General features: G+C 39.3%; 2 protein-coding genes across 2 annotated transcripts; both read left to right on the top strand.

Annotated features, from left to right (window-relative positions):
• Positions 1-1,542: 1,542 nt before the first annotated feature.
• On the top strand, positions 1,543-10,456 carry LOC308520865 (trace amine-associated receptor 4-like; the record flags this gene model as incomplete). Its single annotated transcript, XM_081093570.1, has 3 exons — positions 1,543-2,448; positions 7,246-7,280; positions 9,355-10,456. The coding sequence occupies 3 exons, from the start codon at positions 1,543-1,545 to the stop codon at positions 10,454-10,456; spliced, it is 2,043 nt and encodes a 680-aa protein (XP_080949696.1).
• A 4,799-nt stretch (positions 10,457-15,255) lies between these two features.
• TAAR5 (trace amine associated receptor 5) lies at positions 15,256-16,269 on the top strand (the record flags this gene model as incomplete). The annotated part of the gene is made up of 1 exon (XM_081094449.1): positions 15,256-16,269. The coding sequence occupies one exon, from the start codon at positions 15,256-15,258 to the stop codon at positions 16,267-16,269; it is 1,014 nt and encodes a 337-aa protein (XP_080950575.1).
• Positions 16,270-18,016: the final 1,747 nt, after the last annotated feature.

Genomic DNA, 18,016 nt, shown 5'->3' on the forward strand with positions numbered 1-18,016 from the left:
AGGCTCATCTTGTGATTTTCTGCCTCAGATTTGGAATCAGCCATTTCTTCAAGGAGTCCTGGTTCCTTTTGGTGGAAATAGGATTTAAAGATCACAACCTGAGTACTATGTTTGCTCATTTTTTTAAAAAAATATATTTTTATTGATTTCAGAGAGGAAGGAAGAGGGAGAGAGAAATTGAAACATCCGTGATGAGAGAGAATCATGGATCGGCTGCCTCCGGCAAGTTCCCCCACTGGGGATTGAGCCCACACCCCGGGCATGTGCCCTTGACCGGAATCGAATCTGGGACCTTTCAGTTCCCAGGCTGACGCTCTATCCACTGAGCCAAACTGGCTAGGGCTATGTGTGCTCATTTTATTGGGCTGATTTTTTGCTTCTATGGACAGAGCTAGAAAATAGTTTTATTTTTAAATAAAATATTATCATGAGGCCTGGCCAGTGTGGCTCAGTTGGTTGGGTGTCATTCCATTCACTGAAAGTTTGCAGGTTTCATTCCTAGGCAGGGCACATGCCCGGGTTGCGGGTCAGTCCCCAGCAGGGGCATGCAGGAAGCAGCTGATTAGTGTTCTGCTCACACATCCATGTTTCTCTCCCTCTCCCTCCTCTCTCTCTCTAAAAATCAATAAAATATTTTCATGAGTTCATTTAATACTTCCACTTCAAAAAAAAAAAAAAAAAAGAAGTCAGTATTTTGTGGAAGAGCCACACACAAGGGCCAAAGAGCCGCATGTGGCTCTCGAGCCGCAGTTTTCCTACCACTGGCTAGGGCAACAACAATGCAGGTTTTAATAAAATGATCCCAGCTGCCAGCTGCCAGCTGGGGCCTTCCTTTGTTCCAGCCGCCCCCTGGTGGTCAGTGCATGTCATAGGGATGTGATCAGTCTCCCCACTGAACTCCCATGGGGACAATTTGCATATTAGGCTTTTTATATATAGATAGGCACCATGTTGTATAGCAGCTCTCTAGAACTTACCCATCTAACATAAATGAAATTTTATAACCATTGAACAAAACTGCCTATTTTCCCCACACCCCAACCTCTGGTAACCACAATTCTCTGTTTTTATGAGTTTGGTTATATTAGATACCTCATATAAGTGAAATAAACTCTTGAAAAACTTTCAATACATTACCAGGAGTCAAGCAGTCAATAGATAAACCCATGTTGAATAAATATATGGGAAGAGATTAAACAGAATAAAACAGGGAAGATAAACAGAGTTGAGATTTTTCATTTTCTAATGCAGCAAATGACTCAGAAAGCAAACACAATTATTATAATTTGAAATACTTAAATAAAGTATAATTGAAATGAATGAATAACAAGTGACTTTGAATTTTATTGTACTATTAGGAGTTGAAATTTACTGGACTGATTTTAAGAAGAGAAGAAACACTGATTCGCCTTCCTAGAAAATAATTTGAAAAGATAAAGCACCATGGATCTAATTTATATTCCTGAAGACTTATCCAGTTGTCCAAAACTTGCAAATAAATCCTGTCCTCCCACCAACCGCTCTTTTCAAGTCCGGATGGTCATGTATTCGATTATGACTGGAGCCATGGTTATCACCATCTTTGGAAACTTGGTCATCATGATTTCCATATCACATTTCAAACAGCTTCACTCCCCCACGAATTTTCTGATCCTCTCCATGGCAACCACGGACTTCCTGCTGGGTTCCGTCATTATGCCATACAGCATGGTGCGGTCCGTGGAGAGCTGCTGGTACTTCGGGGAGGGCTTTTGTAAATTCCACGCAAGCTTTGACATGATGCTAAGCCTGACCTCCATTTTCCACCTCTGTTCCATTGCTATCGATCGATTTTATGCTGTGTGCTACCCCTTACACTACACAACCACCATGACCACCTCCATGATCAAGCGACTGCTGGCATTTTGCTGGTCGGCCCCCGCCCTTTTTTCTTTCGGTTTAGTTCTCTCCGAGGCCAACGTATCGGGGATGCAGAGCTATGAGATTCTTGTTGCTTGCTTCAATTTCTGTGCACTTACTTTTAACAAATTTTGGGGGACGATATTGTTCACTACATGTTTCTTTACTCCTGGCTCCATCATGGTTGGTATTTATGGCAAAATTTTTATCGTTTCCAAGCGACATGCCCGAGTTATCAGTAACATGCCTGAAACCGCAAAGGAGGAAGTGAAAAAAAATCTATCTAAGAAAAAGGACAGGAAAGCAGCTAAGACCCTGGGTATAGTGATGGGGGTGTTTCTAGCTTGCTGGTTGCCTTGTTTTCTTGCTGTTTTGATCGACCCATATTTAGACTATTCTACTCCCATAATAGTACTTGATCTCTTAGTGTGGCTTGGGTACTTCAATTCCACTTGCAACCCGCTCATTCACGGTTTCTTTTATCCGTGGTTTCGGAGAGCTCCCAAGCACATAGTGTCAGGGCAAATATTTAGCTCCCATTCAGAAACTGCAAATCTTTTTCCTGAAGCACATTGACTTAAAAGCCATTAGAAAAGCGAATAGAATGTTGAAAATGAGGCTGTTATTATTTTTACCTGAGGTACATACCTTACATCCCCAGGTCACTGCAAGTATTATTCTATCAACTTTCAGTGATCTAGATACGTGTTCTGTAACCTGCATAAGAGCTATATTCAGTATCTCTGGTCAGCCAATGAATCAATCATTTATTAATTGTTAACACTCACCTCTGACTGATAAGGAAAATGTACAAAAGAAATATAAAACATAGTTGAGAATAGGTTGGCCTTGAGTATACATATGAAACAATTAAAGACCAATATAAGAATTTTTAAAAAGTGCTAATGGTTTTGGGTCCTCTCTGTTTCCACTCTAGGAATTCAGAAAAGGGAAGATCATTATGACTTGTGAATCCATAGAAGTGAAACACAAGACTGGTCTTTACTATCAACTAGAAGTCTACTTATCATTTGGCTTGGGAGAATTATTCACAATCATTATATAAATTATTTAGTTATATCCTGGCACCCTGAAGCTCACTAGAAGGAGCTGCTCAGAGGAGAAAGTTGATTACAAATCATCATATACAATTTGAGCTTTTATACCTCTGAGTTTTTACTTCGTGGCTTATTTTTGAAATGACTTCTATTTCCTCTGTCTCTAGCTTCTTAACCTGCATGGTATGTCTACACTATGGGCCAACAATCACAAGCCTCTGCTTGGACTTGTTTTTACCACTTTCTCTGAAAGTTGCCTAGAGTTCTACCAAATAAATTCCATCCACACCACAATGCCTATGATTTATGCCAGATCAGTAACACTAGGCAAAAGTACTTCCAGTAATTTTTCTGTGAAACATTAAGAGACAAACAGAACCTTTCTTTATATGATAGATCAGGACATACATGAGTACATGTAATAATCATGTCCACATCTCCTCATACCTGGAATTAAGTTATGGGAGGGAGAAAAGGAGGAAGAGAGGAAACTGTTCCTGAATCTAAGTTCAGCTTTAGGCCATAGAGAATGAGGGGTGGTGCAGGGAGGCACGGTGGTACCAGATGAGTGGTGTGAAATGCCTTTGGTGTAAAGAATGAAAAAGAGAAGAACAAGAGTGAATGTGAGAACAAGTAGGAAACTATATATTGCAAGTCCCAGATGAGAGATGAGGGTAGCTTAGACTGGGGAGATGCTGATGAAGTGGAGGGAGCTGCCAAAGTCATTAAATACCACCAGACAAAACCAGTGGGACGTAGTAATATGTAGGCTTTAGAGGGTAATAAAGAGAGGAATTCCAAGAATGATTTATAGATCCTGACTTGTGCAATTGGAGGTGTGGAAGATAGTAAATCCTGGAGGAAACCAGTTTCGGGGAAAAGGGAGGATCCTGAGTTCTGTCTGGGGCATGTTGGGAACTTGACACAGAATAGTAATAATAATAAATAAATAATTGGATTTAATGGTCAGAGCTCAGAGAAGTCTGGGGTAGAAATGGATCTGCAGGTATTGGCATGTAGATGACATCTGAAAGAGAGGACATGTTTGAACCCACTTAGGGAGAGAATGTACGAAAGGAAATGGGGGCCTAAGACTAGCCTTGAGGATTTTCCACATTTAATGGCCAGGTGGAGAAGATAAAGAAAAAACAAGTTCTGCTTTAGATCAAACTTTGCACAGAAAAACTTAATCTGGCTTTTCCCTATCTCTCTTCTAAGCCTTTCTTATCACATACCCTGACACCCTCTGTCCTAGATCCAACTATGGAAAATTTCCCAGCCTCAGCTTGTGACTTGAAGGACAATGTGACGCCATAAGAACTACTCCTCTTCAGGACCATGGCAGTTTCATTCCCTGTACTTGTCAGTAGTAAAGCAAATGTGGGCCCTAGCTGGTGTGGCTCAGTGAATAGAACATCGACCTGAGGACTGAAAGGTCCTGGGTTCAATTCCGGACAGGGGCACATGCCCGGGCTGTGGGCTCGATCCCCAGTAGAGGATGTGCAGGAGGCAGCCAATCAATGGTTCTCTCTTATCATTGATGTTTCTATCTCTCTCTCCCTCTCTGAAATCAATAAAATATACTTTTTTTAAAAAAGAAAAGAGAGTGTGAATAATAAATGCACAGTTTAAGTATTTTAATGTTTACTAATCCAATCTAACTGCTAGCCTTGAGGGGAACACTTTAGGCTGTGCCAGGAAGAGATATGAGGGCATGAGAATCACTGTCAGGCTCTTTCTTCCCCAGAGTCTCAAAAGACCTTGGACATCACCCAATTGGGCCTCTTCCTTCACAGATGACAAAATGCTAAATGAAATAAGCCAGAGAAAGACAAATATGGCCAGCAGCCGGCAGCTGGGGAAGGAAGGCCCTGGCCAGCAGCTGGAAGGCCCCGAACGACCCTGATTGCCAGCCAGGCCTAGGGTCCCTACCTGTGCACAAATTTCGTGCACTGGGTCTCTAGTACCATATAATCTCACTTATATATGGAATCTAATGAACAAAATAAACTGATGACAAAATAGAAACAGAGGCATAGATACATGGAACAGACTTAGAGCTGTCAGAGGTTGGGGGGAAGGGAGAGACTGGATGAAAGAAGGTGAAGAGATTAGCCAGAGAACATGCATAACCCATAGACACAGACAACAGTGTGGTGATGACCAAACGGGGAGGGCGGGGGCTGGAGGGAAGTGGGCAAAGGGGGGAAATGAGGACATCTGTAATTTTCTCTCAGTTCCTGCTTTAAGAAGCGTCATTTATTTCTTTACTTTTGAACAATTTATCTACTATAAAAACTTCATGGGGTGTGTTTTAGAAAAAAAAAATGATTTGTTACACTTATTAAAGACCATAGGCAGACTTTATTCAAGGGAGGCTCCTACAATGGAGTTTTTGTAGTAGAAGGAGAGAGAGATTAGACTTAACCAAATCCAAGAAGGTCAAGTGCGGATTTATACCCAAAGGACAGGGTGAGGAATAAAACCCAAATTTATGTTTAAAAACATCAGTCCCTCCTCATGTGAATTCTTAACTAAATGGACTGATCTTTCCAAAAGTCATTAAAAACATCAATGGCCATTGTGGGGAACTTTTGAAATATCCAACCTTACTTTCCTTAAAACCAAATTGGACAATAATAACTTTGACATTTGCAAAACAGAATGGAACATCTATTTCACATTGCATTTTGAGCCTTTCAAACATTATCAGGAACCTGAAGTAGCCTCTTTCTGAAATAAGATTTTAAAATGAACTGAAGCTAACAAACTTTTAATGTAAGAGACACTGTCTTCTGAAGCCTCGTGTCCCCTGCCTCAGGCCCCATGTTACCCTTTCCCCTTCACTCCTTTGCTTCAGGATCGGCCTCTGGAGCCAGCATGCTATTTTTCCATTACACACGGTGATGGACGTTTTCATTCAGTTGGTTTGAAACATGGCTCTTACTGCTTTCTGTTTAGACTAAGCCCTTTATTTGGAAAATTGCACACAAGAACTGCAATGTGAATGAATATCCCTAATTGCATGCAGTCAAATGAAAAGATATAGATATAGAGTCAAATTTCCAGTAGGGTTTAAAGAAGTCACTGTTTGAAAACATCTAGTCTTTGGTAATAAGTGAAGTGAGCATTTGTTGGATTTGAATTAAAATTTTTTCCTTGCTTCCTCCCTCCCTCCCTTCCTTCCACTCTCCTTCCTCTCTCCCTCCCTTTCATATTTTCATTCTTTCCCACTTTGGCCTTGTGTGAGGCTAGTCCATGCTACCCTTGGAAGTCATAGGGATGATAGCACATAGCAGATTCATCCTCCCAAAGCCAATTCTCTAGTGACTTGCTGTGATCTCTTTGCTGGCAGCACACTTCAGGTTGTTAAAGGACACACCTGTGTCCTGTTGACACAGGTAATACAGCCGCAGGAGGCATATTCTGTGTATAAATACTGACGGCAGCACAGCCTGCCAGGAGCCTACCTATGAGTTCTGGGGCCCAAGTACATTTTCTAGGGGGAAATCAGCAGGAAAGAGGGCAGCGGAGCACAATGCTTATTTGCATGGTAAGAAATTTTGGCACAACAGATAAGTCACCTCTCAATGGTTTTAGCTCCAAAATACCTAATTAGCCAAACAAATTATGCTAAACCAAAGCAGAATATATTAAGAGAGGGAAAAGATCAAATAGATTTATCTTTTTTTTTAACATGGTGAAAAGAATCATATTTAAAATATTGATCTATGAATGTAAGTCTGGATCATTCTTTTAAATCACTGAAATTCTAAAGAGGCAATGAGAGAAAGACCTACCACAGACCTTTCTTAAATCTAATTCGTAAGTAACCTCCCTTACCTAAACAAACTGTTGTATAAGTGAGATAAGAGCATTTTCAGAGGAAGATTCAGAGGTGGGGTGTTTGAGCTATGCAACCAGTAAGGGAAGAAAAATCATGCCTGATAAAGCAGGTATGCTGTGTCCTCTCTTAATTTCCCACTTTATTTACAGCATATTATTGAGCTTGTTGAATATATTCCTTCTTATTGAAGGGAAATACATAGACCTTAATAAAATGTTAGGTATTTAATACTTAAGGAAAACTTATTACATAGTTCCTTTCTCACATTTTTCCTTGAAATTCTGAGGAGCTTTCAGATTTTCAAAATCTTTATTTCAGTGTCTTTGTGTCTGTTTCCTTACTCTGTAACTTTTTCCTTAAAGACCTAAATTTGAACTGAAAAACAATGCAATCTTTGCTCCTTTCCAGGATTGTTAACAAATGTTTATTTTTACCTCCCAGCAAAGAGAATTAACACTTTTCTATGCTTTCATTAGGTAATTGTTTGCAGTGTTGCTGTTAATTTGGTTCTTTGTTATAATATTACATTCCATGATAAAAGTGAGATGTCAAAGAGGGTTTTACTTCATTCCGTTTTATTAAAAAAACTACTGTATCTTTTGAGGAAGTGAATCTTCAAAGAAAAATAATCTCTATTCTGTTCAGTTTTTAAATAACAAACCAAACTCCAACTGCATTTAATTTCATGACAATCTTTTTTTTTTTTTTTTTAACAGAGCAGTAGACCAGCAGTCATATTTGTATTTTCTTATTTGTTTTTTTATAATTTTTGGTCAAAAGCTTAGCTAGGGGCTTAGAATTATTATTACTTTTGACATTATCTTAACAATTCAACCATGTGATAACTTTTTTAATCAATGTGTGTCTTCTTTTTGTCTTAATCTAATATCTAGAGGTTTAAATATTCCCTAATATATAATCATACATCAGAAATATGAGATAATACTATTAATTTTTAGCAGCTGTTTCACATTGTATATTCCAAAAAATAAAATAAAACAACTAAAATTTCCCTTATAAACATAGGAGTTAAATAATGTTGATCTTTTAGGAATTATGTTCTCAAAAATGAAATTTTAAACTCCAAAAATTATACCATGAAATATTAAAAGTATACTATTTTGTATTAGAAATGCTATGTCTATGTATATACAGTGACAAATACCTAAGTAATGCTGTGGTAATTGTTAGCTGTCTTTAAATATAATTTTTAAAAAGAACATTAAAAGAACATTTAAAAGAACATTAAATAAAAAATGTAATTCCAACCTAAAGACAATAAGAGGCAGAATAAAGCTAATCAATTAATTAAGTAAAGATGGTGATTAGATTTTTAAGATTCCATTATATTTAGTATCATAGGGCTTAGAAACCAAAGTGATAAGTAATGAAATAATTTGTTCTGTGTATTTCAAAATTGATAGCTACAGTTTATTAAAAAAGTTAATAAGCCTTTGTCCGTCTTACATTTTACTTCTCTATGTTTTGAATTGTCAAGTTCAACTTAGTGGCCTAATGTTTGATTGCTACCATTAAAATATCTTTAAACAAAAATGCTAGTCTGAGAAATTAAATTGCTACATTCAGAGCAAATGAAATGTGCTATACTGTCAAGATTTCAACTAATATACATTAGAAAGCATGCTGAGTTACAGTAGCAAATACTGTAAATATTATTTTCAAAGGTACTTTTATTCTCATTAATATCTTTTCCAAGTAAATCCAGTAGGATGTGCTTATGGATTTGTTTTCCCAATGGACCAGGGAGTTTTAATCTATTCTCAGGCCAAAGTCCTCTTCTTTAACCTGGCCCTATATCTCACTAATGCTTGCCACCAGTCATCAGTTACACATCCAGTCCCGGCACTGGAAAAACAAATCAAACCTATGTCACACTCTTGAGTGAGTCAGTCCCATTAATTCCACATTTTAAGAGAAACAGCTTAAATTATATAAAGCAACAGCTTAAACAATGAGCACAGAATGATGTATTATCAAATTGTATTCCTGGTACATATCTAATTTTATTAACTAATGTCACCCCAATAAATTCAATAAATAAAGATGTTAAAAAATTAAGTAGACTAAGATTTTTTAGAAAACACACACACACACACACACACACACACACAACAATGAGCAGGCATATATGTCAAATTTGTTTCCAACATGAGAATTTGAAATCTGTGGACAAAATGACCTCAACCTGAATTTGAATTCAGGAAATTGCTGCTAAATGAAAGGAGATAAATGATGAGATTTACAGAATTTATCACTTGAGATAGTTTCCCCTTTATTTTGAGATTATTCATGTATATTCTTGTAGACATTAGCAAATTTTTAGTTTACCTTATATTGTTCTAAATTCTGTCTTGTTTACATTGCATAGAAAAATGTTTCCTTAATTGAATATATTGTGTGTATTAAGTGGCAGGATCCAAAGCAGTGGTCCTGAACAGTAGAAAATTCAACCAGGGATTGGAAACACAGCTAGCTGGGCCTCTCTGAAAAGTTTCCAATGATTTTTATTGTTTTTCCTGTCTTTCACAGAAAGGAGAGGCACACAGTACTTTTGCAAAAGACTCATAGTACCCAAGGGACCAAGACAATGAATTCACCTGACCTTTGGAACCCCGCAGAAGTGCAATTTTGCTTTGCTCTGATTAACAACTCATGCCCTAGAAATGTGAGGCCTGTGCTGAGCGCCTCTGCCATGTACTTTGTCATGATTGTTGCTATAGTGATGACCATCCTGGGCAACCTGGTGGTGATCGTTGCCATCACCCACTTCAAGCAGCTCCACACCCCAACCAACTTCCTGATCCTCTCCATGGCCACCACTGACTTCCTGCTGAGCTGCGTGGTCATGCCCTTCAGTATGATCCGGTCCATCGAATCCTGCTGGTACTTTGGAGATCTCTTTTGCAAAGTCCACAGCTGCTGTGACATCATGCTCTGCACCACCTCCATTTTCCACCTCTGCTTCATCTCAGTGGATCATTACTATGCTGTTTGTGACCCTTTGCGTTATGTTACCAAAATTACCATTCCTGTCATAGAGCTCTTTCTGCTCATCAGTTGGTCTATTCCAATCTTTTTTGCCTTTGGCCTGGTATTCTCAGAATTAAACACAATTGGTGCAGAAGATTTTGTTGCAGCCATTGACTGCACAGGTTTGTGTGTGTTGATATTTAACAAATTTTGGGGGGTCATGGCCTCTTTTATAGCCTTTTTTCTTCCTGGGACGGTAATGGTGGGGATTTACATACACATTTTCACAGTGGCCAGGAAGCATGCTAAGCAAATTGGGATGGGTTCTGTGATGAAACAGGTTGGGTCAGAAAGCAAAATGAAAGCACCATCCAAAAAAGAAAGCAAGGCCACCAAGACTTTAAGTATTGTCATGGGAGTGTTTGTGTTGTGCTGGCTGCCCTTTTTTCTCTTGACGATTACAGACCCTTTCATCAATTTTACAACTCCTGAAGATTTGTATAATACCTTCCTCTGGCTGGGTTATTTTAATTCCACTTTCAATCCCATTATATATGGCATGTTTTATCCTTGGTTTCGGAAGGCATTGAGGATGATTGTCACAGGAATGATCTTCCGCCCTGACTCTTCCACCCTGAGCCTGTTTCTTGAACATGCTTAGTCAATGCTCTCTGTTCTCTGGGATTCTTTCCTAGTAGGGAATCTTGGATGCTCTTTCTACCCAAAGGTATGGGCGTGGACAGGGTTGATAAGAAGATTCTTCCAGATGGTACAACACACATCTAAGTAGGAGCACTAAATCTAGCCTCTTGGTATACCAGAGCTACCAAAGTGTCTAATTTCTGGGTTCTGAGGAAGGCACCACCAATAAGAAGAACCTCTCTGGCTGATTCCTGAATTTCCAAATTAGGGATTTAGAATTATTCCTTCGGCTTAAATTAAATAATAAGGGTCTTTTACTTTTTCTCTTGAAAGAGGAGACACAGTTGGTCCCCACACTCACTGACACCCATGTACAATTTATCTAAGTATTTCTTGAGGTTATTGTTACATCTTAGGGGAGTAGGAAGAGAGTTTGAGAGTACTGGAAGCCTGAATCATGAAGCATGTGACTGACAGAAAGGGAGAAGGAAACAGACAATTGTATTTACTTCCAATTTTATTGGTTCTGACTTAAACCTCTTTTCAAAATGAGTTGATGTGAGGTTGGCAATACTTTGATTAAATTGAACTGTCTTATTAAATAAGAAGAATGGATAAAAAAAGTTTAGAAGCATATTCTTTCTTTTTTTTGATATATATGTTCTATCTATATACACATGTGGCCTGCATGCATGTATAGAGGTGGTCTGTTTTTCTTGTTTGGGGTGGGTGGGTATGCACATACTAATTATTCACCAAGCCTGAGCTTCATTCATAAACTGAAGTTCTTTCACTGTCCCAGAGTTTTAGGATAATATTTATGCCTCAATGAATGTCTCTTCTCTGTGTCATTATGTCTATCTCTTCTTCTTCTACCCCATAAACTCATTTCACCAAATTTTTTCATAATATTCTTTTCATTCTTCACACTATCTCTCTGTCTCTCTAATCTAGTGGTTCTCAATCAGGGAGAGTTATGCCCTTGAGGGTATTTGGCAATGCCTGGGGACATTTTTGTTTATTACAACCAGCAAGGAGGTAGTACTGACAACTAGGGGGTAAAGGTAAGGGATGCTGCTAAACATCCTATAATGCACAGACCAGCCCCCCCATAGCAAAGAATTACCTGGTTCAAAACTTCAATAATGCCATGGTTGAGAAACCCTGTGCTAATCTCACAGCTTCAATTACCACCTCTCTATTTCCTTCAAATATATTCATCTTCATCACTATCATTTTACCCAAGTTTCTCATTTTTTACTATCAGTAAAGTATCTTTTTTTATGTTCCCTCAAGATTTCAAACTAAACACACCCAGCATTTTCCTTCTATGTCCACCCCACTGCCCCAAACCTGTCTCTTCTGAATCCTGCTTTGTGTTAGGGTTGGGTGTGCACAGGTATGTAGTTGCTCATCTGATATAATTAAAGGCTAATATGCAAATTGTCCCCTTGACCGGGAGTTCGACTGGGAGTTCAACTGGGAGTTCGACCAGGGGGTGGGGCCGGCTGGCCAACCACCCACAGCTCCTCCCCCTAGCTGGCCCTGCCCCACCCCAATCAGGGATGGAGCTGAGTGGACCCCACCCATGCATAAATTCGTGCACAGGGCCTCTAGTCTAACCTATAAGCTTTTTCATTTGTTTGGACCTGTCCCACCTCATCCTACAGGCCCTGCTGATGAATGTAATATATTATTACCTTTAGAATTATGCCATTTTTGCAACCTTATATTATTCATGTTGGAATCCCACAGTGCTTGACATGGAGCCCTTCCCATAAAAATCTCTGAGCACATTCACTGGATGACTAACACATAGAAACTTTGAGGAAAATGAGAAAGAGAAAGAGTTACTCAAATTCAGAAAAATAAACAATTATAAAACAAAGAATGTTAGACAGTGGGGGCTTCTTTTCTTAGAAGGGAAGATGGTGAAAAGAGCCTATATGTAAAGAAGAAATTGAACTCCTGTTCTAATGGGATTTGGTCATATGTGCACAATGTTGTACTGGGGAACTTGAGCACAGGGCCAGCAGAGGCAGATAGTGGAAAATGATTCACCAACTCAGAAACGCTTGCCACATATAGAAAGAAGCTTTCATGCTCATGTGGTGAATTTCCTGAGACTAGAAATTAGGTTGTCCCTTTCTTTTCCTAATGTGTCAATAGTCCAAGTGCTTCGCAGAAAAGTTTGGTCATGTAGAAATATTGTTCACTGTCTTATGGATTGACAAATTGGAAAATTTTTAAATGGAACATACAAACTTAGGATGTTCATATGTGGCTGGAGCAATTTATTCATTAATGTTTGCCTATGTTTGCAGGAAGTAGGTTGCTTTTCATAACAATAACCTTAAGAAACTGGTAGGTTGCAAAGAAAATATTTGTTAACATTACCATAGATTTTAATGTTAAGCATATTTTATTGTAGTAATCCTTATAGTAATATCGGAACATTTGGTTAATCAACCCCTGTCTATTCTCTGTAGTGGCCAACAATATCACACCTCTATGCAGGACATCTAATCCTAAGGTTTCTAATGTTCACAGACATACATCCTAAATGCACTCATAAACCTTTCTGCTTTTTTTAAATCTGCCCTTGCTATTGGGAAATTACTCATTATTCCAAAACACATGAGAGAATCATTGATTGGCTGCCTCCTGCATGCCTCCTACTGGAGATCGAGCCCACAATCTGGGCATGTGTTCTTGACTGGAATCGAACCCAGGACCCTTCATTCTGCTGGGCAGTGCTCTAGCCACTGAGCCAAACTGGCTAGGGCCCAAAACCTTTTTTGAGAGTTTCCCCCTATAGGCCTTATTCCAATTGTAAGATATTTTTTCCTATTTTTTACAGATTCTTGGTCAGCTTAGACTTAGAGTCATGGGTCTTAGAGTACCTGGCTGACTGCATGTGGATTATGACTTGCAATATAAGGGGTGTCATGGTATGTAGTAAAGTAAGAGGCTTTCTGGTCTGATTAACTTCTGGAGTCAGAAATCTATTTCCACTCACATGGACTTAGTATAAGGCAATTTTAAACAATCACCACTGGTTTAGCTAGGGTTTTGTGGAGAAGGTGAAAGTATCAGCCAATCTTTTTCATTTGTTTGGACCTGTCCCACCTCATCCTACAGGCCCTGCTGATGGATGTAACCTATTATTACCTTTAGAATTATGTCAGTTTTGCAACATCAGTTTGTCTTATATTGTAAACTGATTTCACCAAGAAGCATTCCACCTTCTGAAGGTTTGGTATCAAGAAATAGATATGAGCCCTCGTCGGTTTGGCTCAGTGGATAGAGAGTTGGCTTGCAGACTGAAGGGTCCTGGTTCGATTCCAGTCAAGGATATATGTCTTGGTTGTGGGCTCGATTTCCAGTAAGGGGCATGCAGGAGGCAGACGATCAATGATTCTCTTTCCTCATTGATGTTTCTATCTCTATTTCCCTCTCCCTTCCTCTCTGAAATCAATTAAAATATATTTAGAAAAAAAAATAAATAGAGATAATACCTTTGTGATGTACAGACATATGAATCTAATTGTAGGTACTATTACTGATGGGGCGAAGCGGGGGGCGGGGGGGGGGGCGGGGGCGGTGGGAGGATAAGTGATGATCTAGAAAAATGGCAGAACAAGAATCTAACTCTTCTGTGTCCAGGTGAACTGCGTCATCTATTGTGATTTCCTTAACCAGTACAAAACATAGAGCTTAAAGAAGACAAGATAAATTCAGGGTGGGGATCACAAACCAAAGGATTTAGGATTAGTTATTCTCAATTATTTCTCTTGTTGAGAGAAATGTATATAAAAAATCCTAAAGCAGTAGGGATATATGAAACTCACTGAAAAGTTCAAAGACTTTACAAATCCAGTATTTAATTTTCATCTCTAATTAATTGGCAGGATTAATAATGGTGCTCTACTGAGAAGGAAGCAAACTAGAGACCTGTGAATAGTGTAAACTACGTCCCTTGGTACTCGTTCAGTGCTCATTTGCATACCATACCATATGGAGACGTAGTTTCTATTTGGAGTATAAGATCATTAACTAATTGCACATCTGTCATCTTTGCAGATGGAAGAGGCTTCTACATACCTATGTCTACCTGTTACCAGAAGGACTTTTTCCCATAAGTGATTCTGATCCCTACCTTTGTAAGTAGCTTGGAAACTCTGAATTCAACTTATTAGAACTTGCTTAAACGTTTTATAGACTAGTGTTAAGATAGATAAAATACTTTTTCATATCAGATAGTTTTCACAAGATGTGTAAATATTGTGTGTTAACTTTAGAAATTGTGCAGGATGCAAAACTGAAACAGGACAATTTCATTCCTTTAATTAATTGTATGCTGAATTTTTTTTCCCCTTGGGAAGAGTTGACATATTATTTAAAAACTCAAGCTATTGATTTTATTGTCAATTTATTTAATTCTCAAAAAGAGGAACCAGAAGTTACTTTTTACCCAAGTAATGATTTGTTAACAAGATTCTTTCTTTGAGAAAACATTTAGCTTACATCCTTCTTCTCTTTCCTTAAGGATAACATCTAAACCAGCTTCAGAAGTGCCCAGTCAGACAAACCAGGGCCAGATTCAAGTCTTATGAGACCTTGAATCCTGTGCTGCATTTGGCTTTCAGGGTGCATTTGATTCAGTACCCAGGGAAATTATACTAAGTTCCAAATTGCCCTTTAGTTCCTCTCTAGATTTCACTTTCTAATTGTTTAGCAGATAAATAATTTTATTCTTTCTGTGTGTGGACAGGTGGCCTGTTTTCAGAGAGGGAGGAGGAAAAGTAGGAACCATAAATGAGCACTGTCCTCAACCAGGGTGCTGGAGAATACCCCATGACGTTCTGCTACCAGGTGAATGGGTCTTGCCCCAGGACTGTCCATCCTCTGGGCATCCGGTTGACCATCTACCTGGCCTGTGCAGCAGGCATAATTATTACAGTCCTAGGAAATTTGTTTGTGGTGTTCACTGTGTCCTACTTCAAAGCACTTCACACTCCCACCAACTTCCTGCTGCTTTCTCTGGCCCTGGCTGACATGCTTCTGGGTCTGCTGGTACTGCCACTCAGCACCATCCGCTCAGTGGAGAGCTGCTGGTTCTTTGGAGACTTCCTCTGCCGCCTCCATACCTACTTGGACACCCTCTTCTGCCTCGTCTCCATCTTTCATCTCTGTTTCATTTCCATTGACCGCCACTGTGCCATCTGTGAGCCTCTGCTCTATCCCTCCAAGTTCACAGTCAGGGTGGCCCTTAGGTACATCTTGGCAGGGTGGGGGATGCCAGCAGCTTACACTGCCTTCTTTGTCTACACAGATGTAGTGGAGCGAGGGCTCAGCCAGTGGCTGGAAGAGATGCCTTGCATGGGCAGTTGCCAGCTGCTGTTCAATAAGTTTTGGGGCTGGTTAAACTTCCCTGTGTTTTTTTTCCCCTGCCTCATCATGATCAGCTTGTATGTAAAGATCTTCGTGGTTGCTGCCCGGCAGGCCCAGCAGATCAGCGCCTTCAACAAAAGCCTGGCTGGGGCTGCCAAACGTGAAAGAAAAGCTGCCAAGACCCTGGGCATCGCTGTGAGCATATACCTCTTGTGCTGGCTTCCCTTCACCGTTGACACGCTGGTGGACAGCCTCCTTAACTTCATCACACCACCACTGGTCTTCGACATCTTCATCTGGTTGGCTTACTTCAACTCGGCCTGCAACCCCATCATCTATGTCTTTTCCTACCGGTGGTTCAGGAAGGCTCTGAAACTCATCCTGAGTCAGGAGATCTTCTCACCTCGGACACCCACTATTGATTTGTACCGAGAATGACTCCTTGACCTGAACTCAGGCAAATGGTAGAGGCTTGGAGGAAAGATAGTGATGCTGTAGCAATGGGTGGGGTGGTGTCATGCGTTTGGGGGCATGCTTCCAGGCAGCCTGGTTTAACTGGATGGAGAAATTAACTTCTCTTCCTTCATTGAATATTCCTATAGTAGTATGTAGGAAGGAGAGAGAGAGGGAGGGAGAGAGAGAGAGATCGAGAGAGAGATCATTTAACTATTTATTGGATAAATTAAAACTGTGAAAATACTTGAGTCCTCATTCATTACTTTCTTGAGACAACTCGGATTGGAAGGCGGAGGAAAAAAAGCACCAAGCTCAGGATTTCCTGGTCTTACCACGTGGTAGGGCCGGGTGTGACCACTTCAGCAATCTTTGACTTTCACCCCCATCACTGGGTTTTTTTTTTTTTCATTTTAAAAATGAAGGGTTTGTAACTGTTTGTTTTCCTTGGAGTCCTTAAGCTCAAATATCACATAATCTAACTTTGGGAAGCGTTGTTTGAGTCCTAACTTCACCTTATTGTTCATAATCATAGTCAAGTGTTTGGAACATTTTTCAAAATGTTTCCTTTAGGCTCCCTGTCTCCTTGGAATCCAATCACTAAACAGGTTTATACGCCAGGTTTGTCTATTTCCATGACCATAGAGTAACTGTATTATTTTTTAAATGTATTTATATTTTTAAAGAAATATTTTTTCTCCTTTTCCTTTATAAATAGAAATTTGAAAATATGTGGAATATTTCCCACACAAAAATAATAAAAATAAAAGTGATAATGAACCACATCTCATCACTTTAGTATTTCTTTCTTTTTTTTTAAATCACACAAGTTAGAACTACTATCTTTTGATTTTATGACAGTATATGATTTTATTTGGAAAAACAAGTACCTATGCCACATGCTTCCTCAGAATCAAACCACATGTGAATAGCGTGTCCTTCTCCTGAGCATGCTGACTTTGTGATCAAATGTGAACAGAAGTCAGTGGCAATCAGACCTCACCATTAACTGCGATAGCCTGCAGCCTGGTAAATGCTCATGTTCATCTCCACTGGGAAGTAGCTCAACAAGCAGAACAATTTCTTGATGTATTTTGTACTTGCTTAGAATTATTGTTTTGTCGTGTGTATGTTTTTAAATTTCCTGTTTCACAAAAACAGCATGATTTCAAATTCCAAGATAGAGCCTTCTCGTTAAGTATGAACCTGACCATTATTTTTTCTCTAAACATCTCCCAATTTAATTATGTTGTTTTCTTACAATTTGGTCAAACCAGGTTACATCTCACCACAGCTACAGCATGTATGAATATATAACACCTATGGATGTTTATGTATATCAGTATAAATATGTGACCCATATGTCATCTATACGACTAGGGGTTTTGAGCAGGGCCATTTCCATAGCAAGAGCCCTTTTGTATTGCTTCTGAATAGCTCTGTTCCATAAACTTAGTTCTGCAGGGACATCAAGAATCAAGAAGTCACATTAATAGTGACCCACAAAGTGCGTGAGAGAATCAGGCTTCCTCTTCTATGTTGAGTTTTAAGTTTGCATAGCTTTTTTTCTGGAACTGTAATAGCTGCAAAGTTGGAATTTCAGAGACAGACTTTGATCATCAAAGAGAAGGAATTCGCCATTCGTGGTCCTGATCCTTGGCACCTACCACACGACGCCACGGAGTTTTGTCTTCCACACTCTTCACCTCTATTTTATGTTCCTTTCCCGCTC

This window comes from Myotis nattereri, assembly GCF_964212035.1.
Source record: "Myotis nattereri genome assembly, chromosome: 6".
Taxonomy (NCBI): domain Eukaryota; kingdom Metazoa; phylum Chordata; class Mammalia; order Chiroptera; family Vespertilionidae; genus Myotis; species Myotis nattereri.